Source organism: Gopherus flavomarginatus, chromosome 7 (assembly GCF_025201925.1).
Source record: "Gopherus flavomarginatus isolate rGopFla2 chromosome 7, rGopFla2.mat.asm, whole genome shotgun sequence".
Lineage (NCBI taxonomy): Eukaryota > Metazoa > Chordata > Testudines > Testudinidae > Gopherus > Gopherus flavomarginatus.
In genome coordinates, this window is record NC_066623.1 from 87,825,755 (window position 1) to 87,846,913 (window position 21,159).

At 51.8% G+C, this 21,159-nt stretch overlaps 1 protein-coding gene across 1 annotated transcript in view; it reads left to right on the forward strand.

Annotated features, from left to right (window-relative positions):
• The first annotated feature begins 33 nt into the window (after nt 1-33).
• Nucleotides 34-21,159, forward strand: part of LOC127055333 (uricase-like) — a 76,586-nt gene continuing 55,460 nt past the window's right edge. Inside the window, exon 1 of the mRNA XM_050962221.1 lies at nt 34-189. Within this exon, the coding sequence (XP_050818178.1) occupies nt 34-189 (156 nt within the window). The remainder of the gene's footprint in view (nt 190-21,159) is intronic.

A 21,159-nucleotide genomic window follows, 5' to 3' on the forward strand; every position in this document is an offset into this window, starting at 1 on the left:
GGTAGGGACCTGAAGCGAAAGTCGGCGGGTTGGATGGAGAAGGCAGGACACACGTGTTTCTTCTGCGACCAACCAGCAACTGGTTTGTGCGCCTGCGCGATGCGAGTGGGGCGAGAACGAGAGTTTCTTCCGCGAGACCGCGATAAAAATAGAACCAGGGCAAAACTGTGTGCGCCTGCGTCAAACGAGGTGGGCTACGGGAGGGAACGCTGACCGTGCGCGGCCCTCCGCGCTGGGGACGGCACCGGTCGCGCGCACGCTCGCGTCAGTTTCTCTTCGCTGTGCCTGTCGGGCAGCTGTGGGAGGAGGGTCTTGTTTGGGCGGGTCCGTGCGCGGTGTCCCTGGCTGGCCCCAAGCGTGTTTTGGCGTGGAAGTGCCTGTCTTGCTGGTTTCATAAAGAGCAGCTAATGCTTTTAAATACCGTGTGTCAGTTTCCCTTTGAAGTGGTTTGAGAGGCAGATGCCATCAGAGATAGGCAGAGCACAACCTGGGGAGCCAGGACAACACATTTTAGAGTAGACCTGGCAATGTGATCTTGGCTTGTTGCACAACTTGGCATTGTTTGAGTTTCCACATCTTAAAATTGAGATAATTTTTACTTACTTACTTGCCTCCCAGCAGGGGGTAAGGATTAATTATTTAGCTTTTATAAGGCACCTTCAAGTTTAAAAACTCCTAACTATAAGCTAAGTATTTAATGGGAAAATAGCACATTGTAAGCTCTTTAGGGCGAAGGCCTTGTTGCTTTACATGTCAAAGTATCTAAAACACCAATATAAAAAAGACAGAAATAAATATGAATAAAAATATATGCTTCCATGCACTAACTTTCAACATTGCCATCTTGTCAATACACGGTTTGGTTTTGAATTAATAATTCTGATGATACTTGTGACAGTAGTTGTGGAGCCTGTAGATTCAGGTGAGTGAGTGTGGACAGCAGTATGCCTGAGAATTCTGCCCAAGTGCCAAATATAGTAATGGCTGTGAGGTGAGAGTTATTATTAAAACAGTATTGGCCAGGGGTACGTTTTGGAGACTGGGAGTCAGAACTCTTGAGTTCCCCAGTTACAGTGATGCTTAACTTTGTGCGTGACTGTAGGCTGTTCACTTAACCTTTGCGTGCTTCACTATACTCATGTGTAAATAGGGGTATTAGTAACTACTCATCTTGCAAAGAACATTGAGATCATCAGATGAAAGGCAGTTCCTGAATGTAAAGTAATATGTAATTTATAATCAGACAGTCACGCCAACCCTCACAGTCGCACGTATATTCCACATTGTCTTGATTTTTCAAAGCTTCTGTTTTGACAACATTCACACAGCTGTCATATGTTCTAAAATGGAAGTCAGTGGTATGAGCATGCTCCCTATTCTGTATTTTCTAGTATATACTCATTGTTTTGCATTTAGCTATTTGCTCAACATGATTTTTTTTAAAATTACTTGTAGGACATTGTGAGCACAACAACCTTTTTTGCATGATTGACCTGTCCCCCATATTCTCAGTTATTTAAAATACTGTTTATTTTTGCTAATATGTGAGAATCAGCACATATTTTAAATAATTATTTTTATCTGAAAGGAACTACATTGTGCCAAGATTCTTAATTATTGTGATGGTGAAACGAGCACTCCCAGACCTGGAGATATTTCACAGCTTTATTAAAATCACGGGTAGCTTGGTATTCTACTGTATATCAAAAGGAAAACAAATATACTTACATGTCATCTGTATTTATAAAAGATATAATGTCTCTCATTGGCTTGATGGGCCCCGCAGTATTGTGCTATTTCTAGCTACAGTTTCTAAATACTTATCCCAGAGTTGTTTACAACTGTTATGTCTCAGTACTAGCAGGCTCAGCTGATGCTCTGGGACAAGCTGCTTCCATACTTTAATAAGAACTGACATGGGGAGTTTGATTTTGGGTTAACTGACAAATGGCTGGTCCAGTTGGGGGTCAGTAATGGAAAAAAACAACATTCTGATTGTGTGTATGGTAGGGAATTGTTCTGGAAAAAAATCACATTTGTGCAACCAGTGATTGAGCTTCACTGGTGGTAGGACCAATTGGAGCTGTAGCATACACAGAAGTCTGGTGGCTTCTGCTGGTTTTTTTCCTCCATGTCAGTTAAAGTAACTGGGAGTGAGTTAGGGTCAGGTTGAAAAGAGGGTGTGTACAGCAGGGGATAAAATATCCCATTATGAAGTATTTACAGAGGGAGTAAAGGAAAATAAATGAAAAAATATGAAGGTTAAGGGAGAAGATAAGGTTTTGAAATAGCAAACAGAATGTATTGAACAATAAGCGTGGAGAACTATAGGTAAAAGAGAATTACAACTTTCAAAAAAGATTGAGCAAACAACCAACACTGTGAGGCCATAAATGCATTTATGACTACCACAGTCAATGTACACAGTCTCAGCTGCTAGGGACAGGTTTTGGGGGAAGCTTAGCACTCAAGTCCATGCCCTGGGATGTCATGGGAACCAAACCATGGGCGAGGAACTAAAGACATTAAGAAGAAGCAGCAGGCAAAAGTAGGCATGCAGGCTGTTGCATGAGGAAAGTGGGGCCAAAAGGGGAGGAAACAAATGGCCCAGTTACCAGGAAAACAGGTTTGCAGGGGCTACCGTCACTGCCCTGACCATGATGGGTATGAGGAGCTTGATGCGACAGGGGTGCTTCACCAGCAATGTTGTCAGTGTGAGTAATAGAACAGATGAGGACACTGCAACGCATGGACTGGACACACGCACTTTATAGATCATTTATTGTAGTAGCCATTTTATAGTCACAGACTCCACTGTCACCTGTCCTGCTGTCCAGAGAGGGACCACAGCAACAAAGAAGCACCATAATTCCATTTCCCATTAATCCCCTTCACCTCTCTCCCATACCCTATCCCACTTGTCTCTCCTTGTCCCAGGAAAGCAGGTCAAGAAAAGCATCACTCTTACATATTGCCACTTGTCACTCCAGTGTGGGTCTTCAGGTAGTGCATTGCAGGGTGTCCAGTAGTGGTCCACACCACTTAAAGAAAGCTTTTCACAGTCTGCAGGTTTCTGTTTCCCATGTAGCACATCATCAGGTGATGCACCCCAGTCCCTAAAGAACAAGCCCCTCTATCAGCACTGAATTGGAGCACCTCACCAACAACATCTTGCACATTGCCTCACCGCCTTATCTGAAACCTCCACTACCTCACCTTCATCTCCCAGCCTGACCTGGCACATCTGCGACATCACCACAGACCCCAAATGCAAGACCCGACATTACATTGCATGCATCCACTGGAACACCATCACTTTCTGGTATGCCCCTTGCAACATCCTGTTCCCCTGCTATTTCCCCTGTGATCCTGTCCTCGACTAGCTCCCTCATTGTCTGCAATCCCCCAGTGATCCAGTAAGTGAAACATCACAGGCAGGGTGCCCTGGATATAGCTGCCTCAAGCAACACAACATCAAAATCTAGGCCTATCTCATCCCAATCTCCAGATGAGCCCAGGGAGCCACCAAATGTTCCCAGTTCTGGTAATGCAAGACTGTTTCTGTTTCCTTATCATCCAGATTAAGGCTCTGGTGCGAAAAATAACAGGACTCAGAAAGGGGCATCCAAAAGGTCTCAAACGGGTGCTATGGCACAGGGATTTACAGATCAAAGAGGCACACATGAGCAATGTCATCCACAATGGTGTTACAAGGTCATTTTAGCTCAGAATGAGACGCTAGACAGACTAGTTCTGCCAGTGAATTGAATAGCTGATGTATAGCTAATGCCACCCAGAACGAGGATGCATCTGTTCTCTCTTGGAGGCAATACATGCCAGTGGAGCCTCAGCACTCACCTCCTGAATGTGTCAGAGACCAATCCCCACCCAGACTGTTACTGTCATCACCTGGAGCCTGGGTACACCGATTTTGGTCCCCCCTCCTACCTCTCCTATCTCCTCCTCTCCTGTTCTCTCTCTCCCCCCAACTCTCTCTCTCTTTCCTACTCCCTCTTGCTCTTCTGCTCCTGCTCTTTCTCTGACTTTCTCTCTGCTCTCTTCTGTCACCTCTCTGCTTCCTATTTCATCACACTCCCCTCCTCCCTTTCCCCCACTGTTTTCCACGCTGAGCCCAGGTGTCCCTCCATCATGCCCCCTCGTCTGTCTCTGCCTTGTCTCTCAGTGCTGTTTATTCAAAACCCCATCTCTTTCCTTTCAGCCCCCACTGAATGTCTCGTTCCGTGTTGTGCAATCTTACTCACCCCATGTATTTTTAGCCCTTCCCCTCGCTCTCCTCCGTTCTCACCCTCCTGTCCTCTTCCATCCCTTTACCTTCCCCATCTCCAAACCCATTTCCTGACCTACACCCTTCCCTGTCTGGGGTCCTCTCTCTCCTTCCCCCTCCCGCTGAAGAAGACATTCCACCTAACATATGTTTTCCTATTGCCTCTTCCCACACCAGCAACTTAGACCATTAGATGCCCACCTCCCCCAGCACATCTCCACAGAGACCGAAACAGAGATTCCCCATCATCAGGCCCCTCTCACTGCTAAGGCTTCCCTATTATCCTGACATATGAGTGCATAATCCTGATAAATATGGATACCCTAGTCTCTGTATGTCTCTTCAAGCTGGCCAAGAATGTGCTGAGATAGTCCCTGCCAGGCTTGGGCTTTGTAGCCACTCCACAGGGAAAATGTGGAAGTAGGAGGTGTTGAGTGGTGGTGGGTTTCTGCTTTTAACGCCTCCTTCACTGATAGCCCCACTTCCTACAGCACTACACCTTGATAGCCCACCCCACTGTACATGTCTGTAAAGCAGTTTTTTAACTGGATACCATTTCAATACTGTTCTGTTTTTACCCTTATTGTCATTATTTTACCATTATGCTTAGCCTTATTTTAGCATTACATAAGAACATAAGAATGTGGTCAGTCCATCTAGTCCAGTATCCTGTCTTCCGACAGTGGCCAATACCAGGTGCCCCAGAGGGAATGAACAGAACAGGTAATCATCAAGTGATCCATCCCCTGTCACCCATTCCCAGCTTCTGGCAAACAGAGGCTAGGGACACCATCCGTGTGCATCCTGGCTAATAGGCATAGATGGACCTATCCTCCATGAATCTATCTAGTTCTTTTTTGAACCCTGTTTTTGTCTTGGCCTTCACTACATCCTCTGGCAAGGAATTCCACAGGTTGACTGTGCATTGCGTGAAGAAATACTTCCTTTTGTTTGTTTTAAACCCTTATTTATTTTCTCTGCACCAGTCATGATTTTATAGACTATCACATCCCCACTTACTCATCTCTTTTCCAAGCTGAAAAGTCCCAATCTTATTAATTTCTCCTCATATGGAAGCTGCTGCATACTCCTAATAATTTTTGTTGCTCTTTTCTGAACCTTTTCCAATTCCAATATATATTTTTTTGAGATGGGGCGATCACATCTGCACGCAGTATTCAAGATGTGGGCATACCATGGATTTATATAGAGGCAATATGATATTTTCTGTCTTATTATCTATGCCTTTTTTAATGATTCCAAACATGGTTAGCTTTGTTGACTGCTGCTGCACATTGAGTGGATGGTTTCAGAGAAGTATCAACAATGACTCTTTCTTGAGTGGTAACAGTTAATTTAGACCTCATCATTTTATATGTATAGTTGGGATTCTGTTTTCTGGTGTGCGTTACTTTGCATTTATCAACACTGAATTTCATCTGCCATTTTGTTGCCCAGTCACCCATTTTGTGAGATCCCTTTGTAACTCTTCGTGGTCTGCTTTGAGCTTAACTATCTTGAGTAGTTTTGTATTATCTACAAATGTTGCCACCTCACTGTTTACCCCTTTTCCAGATCATTCATGAATATGTTGAATAGTACTGGTCCCATTACAGACCCCAGAGGGACCCTGCTATTTACCTCTCTACATTCTGAAAACTGACCATTTACTCCTACCCTTTGTTTCCTATCTTTTAACCAGTTACCAATCCATAACAGCTTACTTTACTTAAGAGCCTTTGGTGAGGAACCTTGTCAAAGGCTTTCTGAAAATCTAAGTACACTATATCCAATGGATCCCCTTTGTCCACATGCTTGCTGAACACCTCAAAGAATTCTAGTAGATTGGTGAGCCACGATTTCCCCAAAAACCATGTTCACTCTTCCCCAACAAATCATGTTAATCTATGCATCTGACAATTCTGTTCTTTACTATCATTTCAACCAGTTTGCTCAGTACTGAAGTTAGACTTACTGGCCAGTAATTGCCGGGATCATCTCTGGAGCCTTTTTGAAAAATTGGCATCACATTAGCTATCCTCCAGTCATCTGGTACAGAAGTTGATTTAAATGATAGGTTACATACCACAGTTAGTAGTTCTGGAATTTCACATCTGAGTTCCTTCAGAGCCCTTGTGTGAATACCATTGGGTCCAAGTAACTTATTAATGTTTAGTTTATCCATTTGTTCCAAAACCTCCTCTAATGACACCTCAATCTGGGACAATTCCTCAGATTTGTCACCTAAAAAGAATGGCTCAGGTTTGGTAATCTCCCTCACATCCCCAGCTGTGAAGACTGATGCAAATAATTCATTTAGTTTCTCCACAGCGGCCTTATCATCCTTGAGTGCTCCTTTAGCATCATGATTGTCCAGTGGCCCCACTGGTTGTTTAGCAGGCTTCCTGCTTCTGATGTACTTAAAAAAATTGTTCCTCAAATTCCTCACTGGGATTTAACTTCCATTTTTAAAGAGTGCCTTTTTGCCTCTTACTGCTTCTTTTTACTTCGTTGTTTAGCCACAGTGCCACTTTTTTGGTTCTCTTACTATGTTTTTCAATTTGGGGTATATATTTAAGTTGAGCCTCTATTATGGTGTCTTTAAAAAGTTTCCATGTGGCTTGCAGGGATTTCACTTTTGGCGCCCTACCTTTTAATTTCTGTTTAACTAACTTCCTCATTTTTGTATAGTTCTCCTTTCTGAAATTAAATGCTACCATATTGGGCTGCTGTGGCATTTTCCCCACCACAGGGATGTTAAATTTAATTATATTATGGTCACTATTAGCAAGTGGTCCAGCTATATCACCTCTAGAATCAGATCCTCTGCTCCACTTAGGACTAAATCTAGAATTACCTCTCCTCTTGCGGGTTCCAGAGACTAGCTGCTCCAAGAAGCAGTCATTTAAGGTGTCAAGAAACTTTATCTCTGCATCCCGTTCTGAGGTGACATGTACCTTGTATTGTTTTAATTCAGATTTATGTTGTTTCTGTCTTTTATTTAGACCCTTAGTTGTGGAATTTTATGCAACTTCTTTAGTTAGGTACCACTCCTCCCTCCCCTCGCATTTGTGTAGCACTAAGTAGAAGTACATTTTGGCACACACTTTGTTAACAGGTACCTGCTGATGGTCTAGAATACCTCTCAGAGGAGCTGCTTCCATATCCTCCTTCCTCTGTCAACAAGGGACTGTTGCCTCTGGGCCTGTCATGGACACCGATGGCACCCCTCCTTGAGAGCCACAACCTCCTTCTACTGTTCCTCTTTTTCCTCCTCTGCTGCTACCTCTTTCCCCACATCCCCTTCCATGGGTGGCCCCTCAGGAACAGGAATCCCACAAATGCACCATTCCAGAAAGAGCTCACATACCTTTCTGTGGCTGTATTGTAGTATATCACCAGAAGCACAGAGATACCTCCAAATTTTACCCCTTCAGCTTGATGTCCCCCATTTTCTATACTGGGTGAAGGACTTTCACTAAACACCTGTGATGCTGTGTCCTGGCCAACCTTAAATTTATAACAATCATTTTTGTGGACAATTTTCCATAGTACCATCATTTACTGAACTGCTTCTCTTAATATTTGCAATATTGCTGATTTTCCCTGTTCTACAAACCAAGTTTAACATTTTTTCCGGTTGTTTAAAAATGTCACAAACCAAATTAGAATCCTCTTTTCCATCATGCATATTAGACACATCTGTACTGACAGCTTCCATCTTCCTAGGAGCTGCTTCCTTTTCTGATGGGCTGCTGCAAGGAAAGAATCAACTTCAGTGGCAAATTCCACAGCTTCTTGAAGTGTCCTTGGCCTCCTTTCACTGACCTGAAAGCCAAATCCAGATGAGCATCTATGAATTGGTCAATTGCTAATTTATCCTGGAAGGACTTGTTAGTATATGGCTCTGCCAGGAACACGAGTCTCCTCTGGTCCTCTGCCAGTTCAGGTGGGGTCTCTTTTATCCATCTCATTCTAGCTCTTAGCTGTGCCCTCGCCAGCTCAGATGGGTGGTTGGTGCTGAACTGCATATCAAGAGCGTGTACTGGATGTGTTTAACTCCGTCTCTTTTCTGGAGGTATGTACTGCAGCACCATTGGAGTTGGGCCCCTCAGGCTCTCTGCTAGAAACTCCCCTCTCTGATTATCTCTGTAGCCATTCATTTGGGCTATGAAGTTAAACGGAGACAAATTAAAAAAAAATGAGGAGTCCTTGTGGCACTTTAGAGACTAACAAATTTATTTGGGCATAAGCTTTCATGGGCTAGAACCCACTTCATCAGATGTATGAAGTAAAAAATACAGGAGCAGGTATAAATACATGAAAGGATGAGGGTTGCTTTACCAAGTGTTAGGTCGGTCTAACAAGATAAATCAATTAACAGCAGGATACCAAGGGAGGAAAAATAACTTTTGAAGTGGTAAGAGAGTGGCCCATTACAGAAAGTTGACAAGAAGGTGTGAGTAATAGTAGGGAGAAATTAGTATTGCGGAAATTAAGTTTAGGTTTTGTAACGACCCAACCACTCCCAGTCTTTATTCAGACCTAATCTGATGGTATCCAGTTTGCAAATTAATTCCAGTTCTGCAGCTTCACGTTGGAGTCTGTTTTTGAAGTTTTTTTGTTGAAGAATTGCGACTTTGAGGTCTGTTATTCAGTGACCAGCAAGGCTGAAGTGTTCTCCCACTGGTTTTGGAAGTTATGATTCCTGATGTCAGATTTGTGTCCATTTATTCTTTTGCATAGAGACTGTCTGGTTTGGCCAATGTACATGGCAGAGGGGCATTGCTGGCACATAGAATATCAGGATTGGAAGGGACCTCAGGAGGTCATCTAGTCCAACCCCCTGCTCAAAGCAGGACCAATCCCCAGACAGATTTTTACCTCAGTTCGCTAAATGGCTCCCTCAAGAATTGAGCTCACAACCCTGGGTTTAGCAGGCTAATGCTCAAACCACTGAACTATCCCATGATGGTATATATCACATTGGTAGATGTGGAGGTGAATGAGCCCTAGATGGTGTGGCTGATGTGGTTAGGTCCTACCAAGAGGTCTCACCCCTACTACACTGATTCACCCTTCTGCTGGGCTTGACCAGGCTAGGCGATGAGTCTTCCCACTGCTGCTGGGCTAGTGAGAAAGGCTCCCTGCTGCTGGTTGTATGATCAATCAGAAGTGATGGGAACAGGGCTGCTACCTCCCTGCTGGTGGAACAGCAGAGCTAACAGAAAAGGCGCTGGCAGCTGGAACTCAATGCCTGAATCTCCAAAACTGGGACACTGGGTTCTGGGGGCCAACCAGAATCCCAGACAGTTGGGAGGGATGTGATTGTTTCAAAAAGCTATTTTGAAAAGTACTTATAGATAAAAAAAAGTTACTTATACTTTAAATATCTTTAAATATACTTAAATACAAGTAGTAAGTACAGATTATTTAAAGCACTTAAATACAAGTATGTAGAATACATCAATACACTTAAGTACATGGGAACACTTTATTAAAGACTGTATCATAATGTACGTGTGCAATGGGGTTGAATGAAAGTTGCACAGACAACCTTAAGTGTGGCATTTCCTAAAGTTTTGAATAAAGCAAACTGAGGGAAAAAGCCTCATGTTGGAAGCATGTTGACCTCCACATGGATGATCGGCAGGGTTGGAATCCTTAGATCCACAGAACAGACCTCTGCCATTTGTGCTAGCCGAGTAACTGGTAGCAATACTAAGCTGTTCTCCTTTCTGTGGACCAGTCATTAGAAGGGAATGGGACACAGACTTTACTAGTGTGTAGACACTGCATTCCTTACATCGGCTGTTGGCTATCATTCTTGTCAATTTTACGGCTCCACTGGAGGCTTAAAATTTACAAGAAAGCCAACTCCAGGCTCCCAGTCGGACAGCTGCTCGGTCTCTACTCCAAACTGGGCTGCCACCCAGACTCCTGGCTTGAGCTGCTGCCCAGGCTCCCCACTAGGAACGTTGCTGTGCCCCAGGATCCTGGTTCCTCGCCCAGCTGGGAACCAAAAGTCCGGTTACCATGGGGCAGGAGAAAATGCCAGATCATTAACCTGTGCCAGCCCCTGCTCAGCCAGGGCTGCCTTCTCTGAGTGCTGACCCAGAAGGTGCTGCTGCTGCTGCTGCTGCTGAAAAACCTGCTCTGGAGACTATCCAGTAAGTGATGCGGGGGTGGGGGAGAGAGAGGAGTGAGTGATGGATTCTGGACCTTGGGGGGAAGAAGTGTAGCAGGATGGGGCCTTGAGGAAAGAGGCAGAACAGGGGGTGAGGCCTGTGGGAAAGAGGCAGGGAAGGGTGTGGGGCCTCAAGGGGCAAGTTACCAGCAATTAGAAAGTGGCAAACCTCTGGTATTTGGTAAATTTCTGGGGCAAGGCCAGCAAAACTGTGGACTTTAGTAAGAGTACTAGGAATTTGTGCTAGCAAATAGTGAAGAAACTGACAGTTTTGCAATTTACCAGCCCAGTGACCAGTGCAGGGAGTGGATTAAGTGGTTCAAGAGAGAGTACTGGAAAGCCAGTAAGCAGAACCGCATCTGGGCAACTTCCCAAAATCATGCCTGTTTTATGAGGAGTTTGACTGGGCACTGGGTCTTGCATCCAGCATGGAGCCAATCACAGTGAATGATGACCTGGTCAGCTGGGATGGTGCCCTGCTCGTCCCAGAATCCAGCATGGGGACTGATGGGAGCCAGCAACAGGCACTGAGTGGGGACAGTGAAGTCACTCTGTTGCTGAAACCAGTTCCAGAGCAGGCTTTGGAGCAACATCAGCATCTTCTGGGTCAGCACTCAGAGGAGCTGATGCACTCCCTGAGAAACAGCCCGCTGTGGAGCTTGCAGCAGACAGACAGAAGTCTCCTCTTGAGCCGGTAAGTTTCTGGCTCCATTTTAATGTTCATTAATACAGTAATGGGAGGGATTTCTGCTCTCTGAACCAATGCAAAACTAATGGCAGATTGTGTGCCAGCAGTGTGGCTCCCTCATCACCAAATGGAGTTCAAAATGGCAAACAGTAAGGAGCACCTTTAAAGTGTATTTTTACTGGAAAGGCACAGATTTTTGCTAGGGCCATTCCTGTTCATGAAAAATGATAACTTTACATTGTTATACCTGTAAGTATGCCACTCCGTAGCCATTCTGTTGAGCCACCTAGAAACAGTGAACTCTGTGTGTGTTTGGGGAAATGTGTTTCATTCATAAACTTAGTCCATTTCAGTTAGATGTAGTCCATGCAGTCCATAGATGACAAAATCTTTTATCCTATGTGACAAAGTTCCTCCTCTACCTTGGTGGGTCCTGCGCTTATTGGCAGATTTGCTCACCTCACTGATCTTCCCCACAGTCTGGACAGGGCCGGCGCTACCATTTAGGCAACCTAGGCAATGGCCTAGGGCGCCAGAATTTTTTGGGGGCGCTATTTTGCCGGGGGAGGGGGCGGCACGTGGGTCCGGTGGACCTACCGCAGTCATGCCGGTGGACGGTCCGCTGCTGGAAAGGCTCCGGTAGAGCTGCCACAGTCATTTCGGCGGACGGTGCGCTGGTCTAAAGGCTCCGACGGACCAATCGCAGTCATGCCTGCGGCAGGTCCACTGGAGCCTTTAGACCAGCAGACCGCCCGCCGGCATCACTGCGGCAGCTCCACCGGAGCCTTTCCAGCAGCGGACCGTCCGCCGGCTTGACTGTGGTAGGTAAACCGGACCCGCGGGGGGCGGCAAAATGGCCGTCCACCTAGGGCGTCAGAAACCCTGGCGCCGCTCCTGAGTCTGGATCAACTCCTCCTGTGTCTGATCAGGAGCTGGGAGGTTTGAGGGGAACCCAGGCCCACCCTCTACTCCGGGTTCCAGCCCAGGGCCCTGTGGATTGCAGCTGTCTATAGTGCCTCTTGTAACAGCTGCATGACAGCTACAACTCCCTGGGCTACTTCCCCATGGCCTCCTCCAAACACCTTCTTTATCCTCACCACAGGACCTTTCTCCTGGTGTCTGATAACGCTTGTACTCCTTAGTCCTTCAACAGCACACCTTCTCACTCTGAGCTCCTTGCGTCTCTTGCTCCCAGCTCCTCACACATGCTTCCTCTCCTCTAGCTCCTCCTCGCCTGACTGGAGTGAGCTCCTTTTTAAACCCAGGTGTCCTGATTAGCCTGCCTTGATTGGCTGCAGGTGATCTAATCAGCCTGTCTGCCTTAATTGGTTCTAGCAAGTTCTTGATTACTCTAGTGCAGCCCCTGCTCTGGTCACTCAGGGAGCAGAAGCCTGCTTCTCCTGGGGCCAGTAGTGGCTCTCCCTTCGCCCACTCTGCTGTAGAGGAAGGAGGGAGAGGGCTGCTGCTGCTGCTGCTCCTGCTGGGCTCTGGGCCCTCGCTGCTGCTGCTGTTCCTGCTCCTGTTGCTCCCTTAGCTGGGCTAGACACCACCACGCACCCCTTTCTCTGCTGTCTGTTTGCTGGCTGGCTAGTGGATTCCCCTCCCCCCTTGGTTGCTGCTGTTACTCCACCTACAGCCCCTTGGGGGGGGGGCTGCTGGCCTGCTTCCCAGAGAGGAGAGGAGTGAGGGACCCCAGCTCTTGTTGCTGGGGACACCACCATCTGAGCGGGGTCCCTCCTGCCTGGACACCAGACCACCACCACCTGGAGCTGCTGGGGCAACTGTGGCTGTTGCTGGGGAGCTGTTGGTGCCCAGAGGAGGAGAAAAAGGAGAAGAGGACCGCCCGCTGATGGAGACTGCATGAAGACCACTGTGGAGGGGGCATTCCTGGACTGAGTCCTTTTTTGAACTGTGCTCTTGTGGTGGGGGTTTGGACTGAGTTTGCTGGGGCGCCGGGGGTGTGGCGTGGAGCCTGCCCCCGGTCCATCCGTGTCCCCTTTCACCCCCACCACCATTGTTGCCCCCTCCACCACCTCCACTGGCTGTTTTCCTTCTGCTTCGGACACCTGCCTCTGGGACTGGGCTGCTCGCCTGGCTCACCATGCCCATTTCCATCATTTGGGCCTGCAGCAGCAGCAGCAGCCTAGCATTGACTTTTTGGCACACGTGCCTGTGAGCGCACACACACCCCGCCCCCTGGGCTGACCCCCTCCCCTTTGCCACATTTGCCCCACTCATTTCTCTCTGCAGCCCTGATAGTCCTGCCCCAGCCCTGCAGCTGTCCCCGTGGTCCCTCTACCACATTTCCAGCTCGCCCTTTCCCCCTCCACCCTGTGCTCCCCCAGCCCTGATTGGTTCCTCCCCTCATGCGCCCACGCCCCCTCCCATGCGCTTGTGCCCTTCCCCATTTGGTTTCCGCTTGTTCACTGCACCCCCCCTCTGCCGTTGTCCCCATCTGATCCCCCAGTGCAACTAGAGGAGCCGGAACCCCCTCTGCGTCGGTGCCCTGAAACCCCCCCCCCACTCCTAGGTCCTTGGTTGCTCCCCACACCCCTTTAGCCTTCCCTTTCTGGCGCCCTCCTCCCCTGCCTGCAGCCTAGCGGGGAGGGGTGGTTGCCTCCTCGACTTCCCCTCCCCTCGCTGTTTGTCCCCCTTCCCGCTCTCGTTATGGCGGGGGACGTGGTGGGGGAGACCCCTTGCGATGCTCCCACTGCCCCTCCTCCACCTGCCCCCGTGTCCACTGCCCAAGCCTCTACCTCGACCGCCGTTGCCGATCCACCTACCACTGCCCCTGCTGGGTCACTGGCGGTGGCGAGTACTGGGGAGACCTCCGCTGCTGCCATGTCCCTCGCCCCTTCCGATACAGGAGGAGCCCCCCCAGCCGGTGGGAAGGGTCGGGGTGGGAAGAAGGATAAGGCTAGAAAGGCCAGGCCCTCCATGGTGGAGACTGCCCCCGCTGCCGCGGCACCACTACCGGCTGCGGCATCCCTCCCTGCTATTCCCTTCACCAGCTCTGCAGATGTCCCTCCCCCGGCCCCCAGGGCATACACCTAGGTGGCGGTAGCCCCTCCGCCTGCCGCCGCTCCTCCGACCACCGCTTCCGCTACCATCTACAGCGGCCGGGGCCCCTTTCCCACTTTGACCAGGAAGCACGGCATCCGTTGCCTCCTGGTGCCCGCCTCGCCCCACGTGGAGACCTACTTGCGGGCGTTGGCGAGGGTGGTGGGGCCCATGGCCATCGTGGCGGCCTCCAAAATGTACGGGAAGGTGGTCTTCTTCCTGGCATCAGAGGCCGCCGCCCAGGAGGTGATAGAGACAGGCCTGGCTGTGGGGGGCGTGTTCATCCCCCTGGAGCTGTTGGAAGACCTGGGGGTCCGCTTAATCCTGACCTCTGTCCCTCCCTTTCTGCCCTGGGACGCCCCATATCCGTCATCAGCCCTCTCCCCTTGGGCTGCAAGGACCCCGCCCTCCGTCATGTTCTCTTGTTCCGCCGGCAAGTGCAGCTTCAACTGCTGCCGGCGGCGCGTGGCGGAGAGGTGCTCGAGGGGTCCTTTCTGGTCCCCTATCAGGGAGCCCACTACCGGGTGCATTATTCAACGGGGGAGGCCCGGTGCTACCTCTGCCGGGTGATGGAGCACGTCCGGAGGGACTGCCCCTTGGCCCAGCACGGAGGAGCGTCCGGGACCCCCGAGCCCCGGCAAGGCGCCGGCCCTGTCATCACCGGTACCCCTGGCTGCCTGGCACCTGAAGTTGCCCCTCCTCCTCCTTCTTGGTCCACCACTGTGGAGGAGGGTGTGGCGGAGATACCGCTGGACGTGGGAGAAGGCTCGTCCCAGAGGGAATCCGCCCCCATTTCTGCTGTCCCACCACTGCCTCCCCAAGTCCCTGAGCCATTGCCCTTGCTCCCCGAGCCGACCCCTGTTAGCCAGCCCCCGGATGATGCCATGGAGGGCTGGTCTTTAGTGCAGGAGAAGCGGGGCAAGTGGAAGGCTCGAGCCTCATTACATCATTCGGATTCGGAGGCCCCCCAGAAGAGCAGGAAGGGGGACACCAATGACGAGCCTTCTGCCTTGCCCCCGATGACTCCCGTTTTGTGGTGCCAGCTGGGGACGCCGTGGCAGCACCGGAAGGTAACACCACCCCTCCTCCGGGGTCCCTTCCCGTGGACGCCCCCGAGGGAGCCTCTCTCGCCCCCTTCCCACTCGACACCTCTGGAGGGTGGTGGATGGTGATCTCCCTTCCATCTATGAGGAGATCGAGGCCCTAGGTCTGACCCCAGTCACGCAGGGGGAGGACGACCCTCTGCTAGCGGGCCTCGATCTGGGCGACCTCACCCCGGTCCCCCTGTCCCTGAGTTCCCTTCCCCTAACCGCTGCTTCTGCTCCCACCCCGGACGGTCCCCTGGATTCTTCCATCAACCCGGCTGCGGATGGCACCCTGTTGATGGTCACCGAGCCCATTGGGGCGACGGCCAGTGCCCCGCTGCCGAGACCCAGGTCCCAGGGGGTGTCCCTCTTGGGTGTGGAGGACCCGCCCTCCTTCCTAGGCAGGGACCCCATTGACGAACATCTGTCTCTGGATGCCGAGGCTGCCGCACATGCCACAGTGGCTGAGCCCGGCATCTTTAGGGATCCTCTTCCTACTTCCCAGATCCCTGAGCCTGGCCAGGAGGAGCCACTGTCCAGCGGCTCAACTATAGAGGCTCAGGATCCTGCCTCTACCCCCTTCCCAGATTCTCTCCCTGATCCCCGCCCGACTCCTGTTAGCCCTGTCCTTGTCCCCCCCACCTCCTGTGATGCCAGTGCCGCCCCTGGGAATACCCTCCAGGGAGTGGCTTTGGCGGTTTTTCCTTGTCCCGACCCACCAGGGGCTGCTGTTCTCCTTCTGCCGCCCCTTGTTGCATCGGGGAGCGGGGCGGGTTGCATGGCGTCGGCCCATCGGACGCCACGTCGGGGTTCTGTCCCCTGCCTGCCCGCCTCAGTGGGTCATGGGGCTGTGATAGGGGCCCCACTGGGGGACAGTCATCGATCAGTGACTCCACCCCCCAATGCGCTGATGGAGGAGCTGCGGGAGTTCCTTGAGGACGTCCGTGGCTCCCGTAACAAAGTCCAGCTTGCGCTCCGGCGGTGGGGGGATTTCCATCAGGTCCTCCGGGCCGCGAGGGCCCTCATGGGGGAGGGTGAGAGGACCAGGAAGCAGGCCGCCACGGCCTACCGGCGGGTCCACATCTTCCGTGACTCTTTACTCACCTACAGGGTAGGTCACGGATTGCTGCGTGGCCTGCCGGAGGCCGTGGGCATGTCTGCCGGCAAGGATCCCACTCAGCCCTCCTCATGGCGCCGATCATCTTTGCCACTTTAAACACCCGGGGCTGTAGGATGGGTCTCTGCAGGAGCCAGGTGCTCTCCTTCCTCTGGGAGGGGGGATACCCTGTGGTATTCCTGCAGGAGACCCATATGGATCCGGCCGCTGAAGCTAGCTGGCGGCTGGAGTCGGGGCCTACTTTAGCCACTTCTCGGTCTGCGCGTCTGGAGTGGCGACCCTGTTCTCCCCCGACCTATGGCCCGAGGTGCTGGGGGTCACCAAGGCTGTGCCGGGTCTCCTGCTGCACCTCCGAGTCCGCATGGAGGGGCTTGTGGTTAATCTCGTCAACATTTATGCCCCGACACTGGGCCTGGAGAGGTTGCGTTTTTATCAGCAGGCGTCCGCCTTCCTCGGCTCCCTGGATCCTCGTGAGTGCCTGGTCCTGAGAGGGGACTTTGACACCACCCTCGAGGAATGGGACCGCTCAGGACCGAGCAGTGCCCGGCCACCGCGGACGTCCTCCGGGAGATCTTCGAATGCCACTCCCTGGTGGACGTCTGGCGCGACCACCACCCGGACGATGTCTTGACGTTCACCTTCGTCCGGGTGGAGGCCCATCGGTCGCGCCACTCCCAGCTGGACCGTATTTACCTTTCACAGGCCCACTCCTCCAGCGTTCGGCCGGCCCCCTTTTCGGATCACCACCTTTCCACTGTGACGGCCTCTCTCTGCGCGGAGAGGCCGGGGCCGGCCTATTGGCACTTTAATAATAGCTTGCTGGTGGATGCGGGCTTTGTGGCGTCCTTCCGGGAGTTCTGGCTGGCTTGGCGAGGGCAGAGGAGAGCCTTTTCCGACCGATCGTAACGCTAGTAGAGTGCTCTGGGATGGACTCCCGACTGTCAGCATGGACGACCGGGACTGGCTAGAGCTGCCTCTCACTCTGGACGAGTTCTTGGGAGCCCTCCATCGCATGCCCACCAATAAATCTCCGGGCTTGGACGGGCTGACCGTGGAGTTCTACCGCGTGTTCTGGGACGTCCTCGGCCCAGACCTGGTCACCGTCTGGGCCGAGTCTTTGCAGAGTGGGGTCCTCCCTCTCTCGTGCAGGCGAGCTGTGCTCGCCTTATTGCCGAAGAGGGGGGACCTCCACAACTTACGGAATTGGCGTCCCGTCTCGCTCCTCAGCACAGACTACAAAATTGTTGCGAAGGCCATCTCGATGTGGCTAGGGTCCGTGCTGGTGGACATGGTCCATCCAGACCAGACCTACACCGTCCCGGGCCGCACCATCTTTGATAACTTGTATCTGGTCTGGGAGCTTCTGGAATTGGGGTGTAGGGATGGTCTGTCGTTCGCCCTCTTGTCCCTGGATCAGGAGAAGGCGTTCGACAGGGTGGATCATGGGTATCTCCTGGGCACTCTGCGAGCGTTCGGCTTCGGACCTCTGTTTGTGGGTTTTCTCCAGGTGCTGTACGCTTCTGCGGAGTGTCTGGTCAGGCTCAACTGGACCCTGACCGAGCCGGTCAGCTTTGGATGGGGGGTGCGGAAGGGGTGTCCCCTCTCAGGCCAGCTGTACGCTCTGGTGATCGAGCTCTTCCTCTGTCTCCTCTGCAAGAGGTTGACGGGGTTGGTGCTTTGGGAGCTGGAGCTGCGGCTTGTCCTGTCAGCATACGCTGACGATGTGCTCCTCGTGGTCCAGGACCCAGGCGACTTGGCGCGGGTGGAGGCTTGCCAGGCTGTGTACTCGGCGGCCTCCTCCGCCCGGGTCAACTGGGTCAAGAGCTCTGGCCTGGTGGTCGGGGACGTGTGGCAGGCGAGCTCCCTCCCACTCATGCTTCAGGCCATCCGGTGGAGCGCGGGTCCGCTGCTCTATCTTGGCGTTTACCTTTCTGCCACGCATCTGTCTCTGCCGGAGAACTGGCAAGGTTTGCAGGGCAGGGTGACGGAGCGGCTCCGGAAATGGAGAGGACTACTCTGGTGCCTCTTCCTTCGGGGGAGGGCACTGGTGCTTAATCAACTGGTCCTGTCCATGCTCTGGTACCGGCTCAACACCTTGGTCCCGGCCCCAGATTTCCTGGCCAACCTCTGGACGGCGATTCTGGAGTTCTTTTGGCCAGGAATGCACTGGGTCTCTGCAGGGATCCTCCACCTTTCCCTGGAGGAGGGGGGGCAGGGCCTGAAGTGCTTACGCAGTCAGATCCATGTTTTCCGCCTCTAAGGCCCTGCAGAGGCTCCTGTTTGGTGCAGGTAGTCCGGCGTGGAGCGTATTGGCGCACGCCTTCCTCCGCCGCTTCCGAGGGCTCCGATATGACCAGCAGCTCTTTTACCTCCATTCGAGAGGTCTTCCGCGAGACCTCTCCGGGCTGCCGGTCTTCTACCAAGACCTCCTCTGGACCTGGAAGCTCTTTTCAACGACCAGGTCTGTGGCGGCCACCGTGGGGGCTGACCTCCTCGCGGAGCCGCTGCTACACAATCCCCAGCTTCGTGTGCAGGTGGCGGAGTCCCCCACAGTGCGCCAGAGGCTGTTCTTGGCGGGAGTCACCAGGGTCAGAGACCTCCTGGACTATGACTGGGGAGAGTGGCTGGATCCCCTGACGCTCACTCAGCGCATGGGGCTCTCCAGACCTCGTACTCCCCAGCGCGTACTTCAGGAGGTGAAGGCCGCTTTACTGCCTGCTGCTCGGGCTTACCTCGACTGGGTCCTGTGAGATGGCACGCCCCGCCCACCCTCCACCCCAGGCCCCGTGGACATTTTTATCGGGCCCCTGCCCCGTGGACCCAATCGGCCCCCTCACCCTTTCACTGCCGGCCGGCTGCACGATCTGCAGCCGGTTCTGTTCCAGGCCCCGCCACGGAAACATCTGTACATGCTCGTGCTCCACACCCTTCACTAACTCACCCTCGTGTCCCACCCTGATTCCAAATGGCGGGACCTCCTGCCACCTCTCGAGGGTGAGAAGCCCCGGTGGGCCAGCTTGTACTCTGCCCTGGTCCTGTGGCCCACCGGGGATGTCAGTTGGCGGCTCCTTCACGGGGCCGTGAGCACGGGCGTGTACTTGGCGCGGTTCACCCCTGTCCCTAACAGCTGCCCTTTCTGTGGCAAGAAGGAGACCTTGGCGCACATTTATTTGGCGTGCACCAGGTTGCAGCCCCTGTTCCGGCTCCTCTTGAATATCTTATTGCGTTTTTGGTTGCACTTTTCCCCTCACCTTTTTCTCTACATGCTCCCCATCCGTGGCCCCACGAAGTTGCGGGATCTCCTTATCAACCTCCTCTTGGCCCTGGCCAAACTGACCATCTACAACACCAGGGAGAGGAGGTTGGCCGACGGGATTTCCTGCGACTGTAGGGCCTATTTCCGTTCCTCCGTCTGTTCATGCATCCTGGCAGAGTTCCTCTGGGCGGCGTTCACTGGCTCCCTTGATGCTTTCGAGGAGCAGTGGGTGTTGTCTGGGGTTCTCTGCTCGGTGTCCCCATCAGGTTCCCTTTGTTTAGCCCTATGACCTCACTCCCGATCCTGTTTTTTCATTAGTTGTCCCACATAATTACTCGGTGTCCCAGACCTGTGGGTCCTCCCCTTAGGCTGGGGGGAGGTCCTTCTAGAAATGGATACCAAGAGGATACCCGCTGGATACCAATAGGACCAGACTCTTGTACCCCACTGGTTTGGGTCTGTCACACCTAAATATGACTGCAGTTTTGAAATTTTGTTCAGAATTGAGCCAGGGGTAGGAAGGCCATGGATTTCTGCATGTTTGCATACAGTCTTAACAGGCTAAGCCATGTGGAAGCTAACACAGCAGCCTGTTGATTCCCTCATGAATTGTGCCAATCCTCTGTGCTTATAGCTGCAAACTTTTCCTGAAGTTCCAGACATGTATTTTAAGGAAGAGCTTATTTTCCAGGGCCATCTTAGTAGATGACCAGCCCACACCACTCATAGATGTGCTGTTCAGTCACTATATGTTTGAATAGTTCTGTTGCATAAACTGCAGGTTTCCCAACAGCTTGGAATAACATCTCCCTTTCCCCGTCAAACACCACAAGAACTGTTATGCCCTCCAAAATGTGGAAAGCCTGAAATCATAGAAAAAGCTTTTGTAGCACAGGCACTGATGGCAGCTTCCCTCCCCTGTCTCCCAGTGCAAGTAGTTTTGCAATTTTCTGAAATCAGAGAAGCAGCTTTGCATTTTTAACTTACCATTGTGCCTGCAATTCTTTTGCTGTGGTTAATGTAGCTGTGTCCAGAGAGCTTCTGTCATATAAAGCAGCCTTCTCACAATATACTGAAGTTCAGTTTGTAAAAGTATCATTTTATGCCCTTGAAATTTCACAAGGATTTTTTCTATGTTCATGCCATCTCCACAGCTTTCCCAATCTGCAGCAGACGCCTGGGCCAATGTAGTTTCATGGACCATTCCAAGAGGAAGTGTTTCCATGATGAACTTATGGTTGAAGTTCTGGACGAGGCTAACCAGTGGGCCCACTACCAAAGATAGAGGGACTTGTGGCCATGCTGCAAGGCAACAGGACATGCTTGGGCTGGCTGCACAGCTTGAGGACTGGGTTTCAGTGTGCAAGTAGGCACTTTCTTCTCAGTTCCTGGAACAGGAACGGTGACTAAGTAAGGAGGACAGAGCTCATCAGAAAGAGCTGCTTGAGTGGCTCATCCCACTAATGACAAGAGTAGTGGCT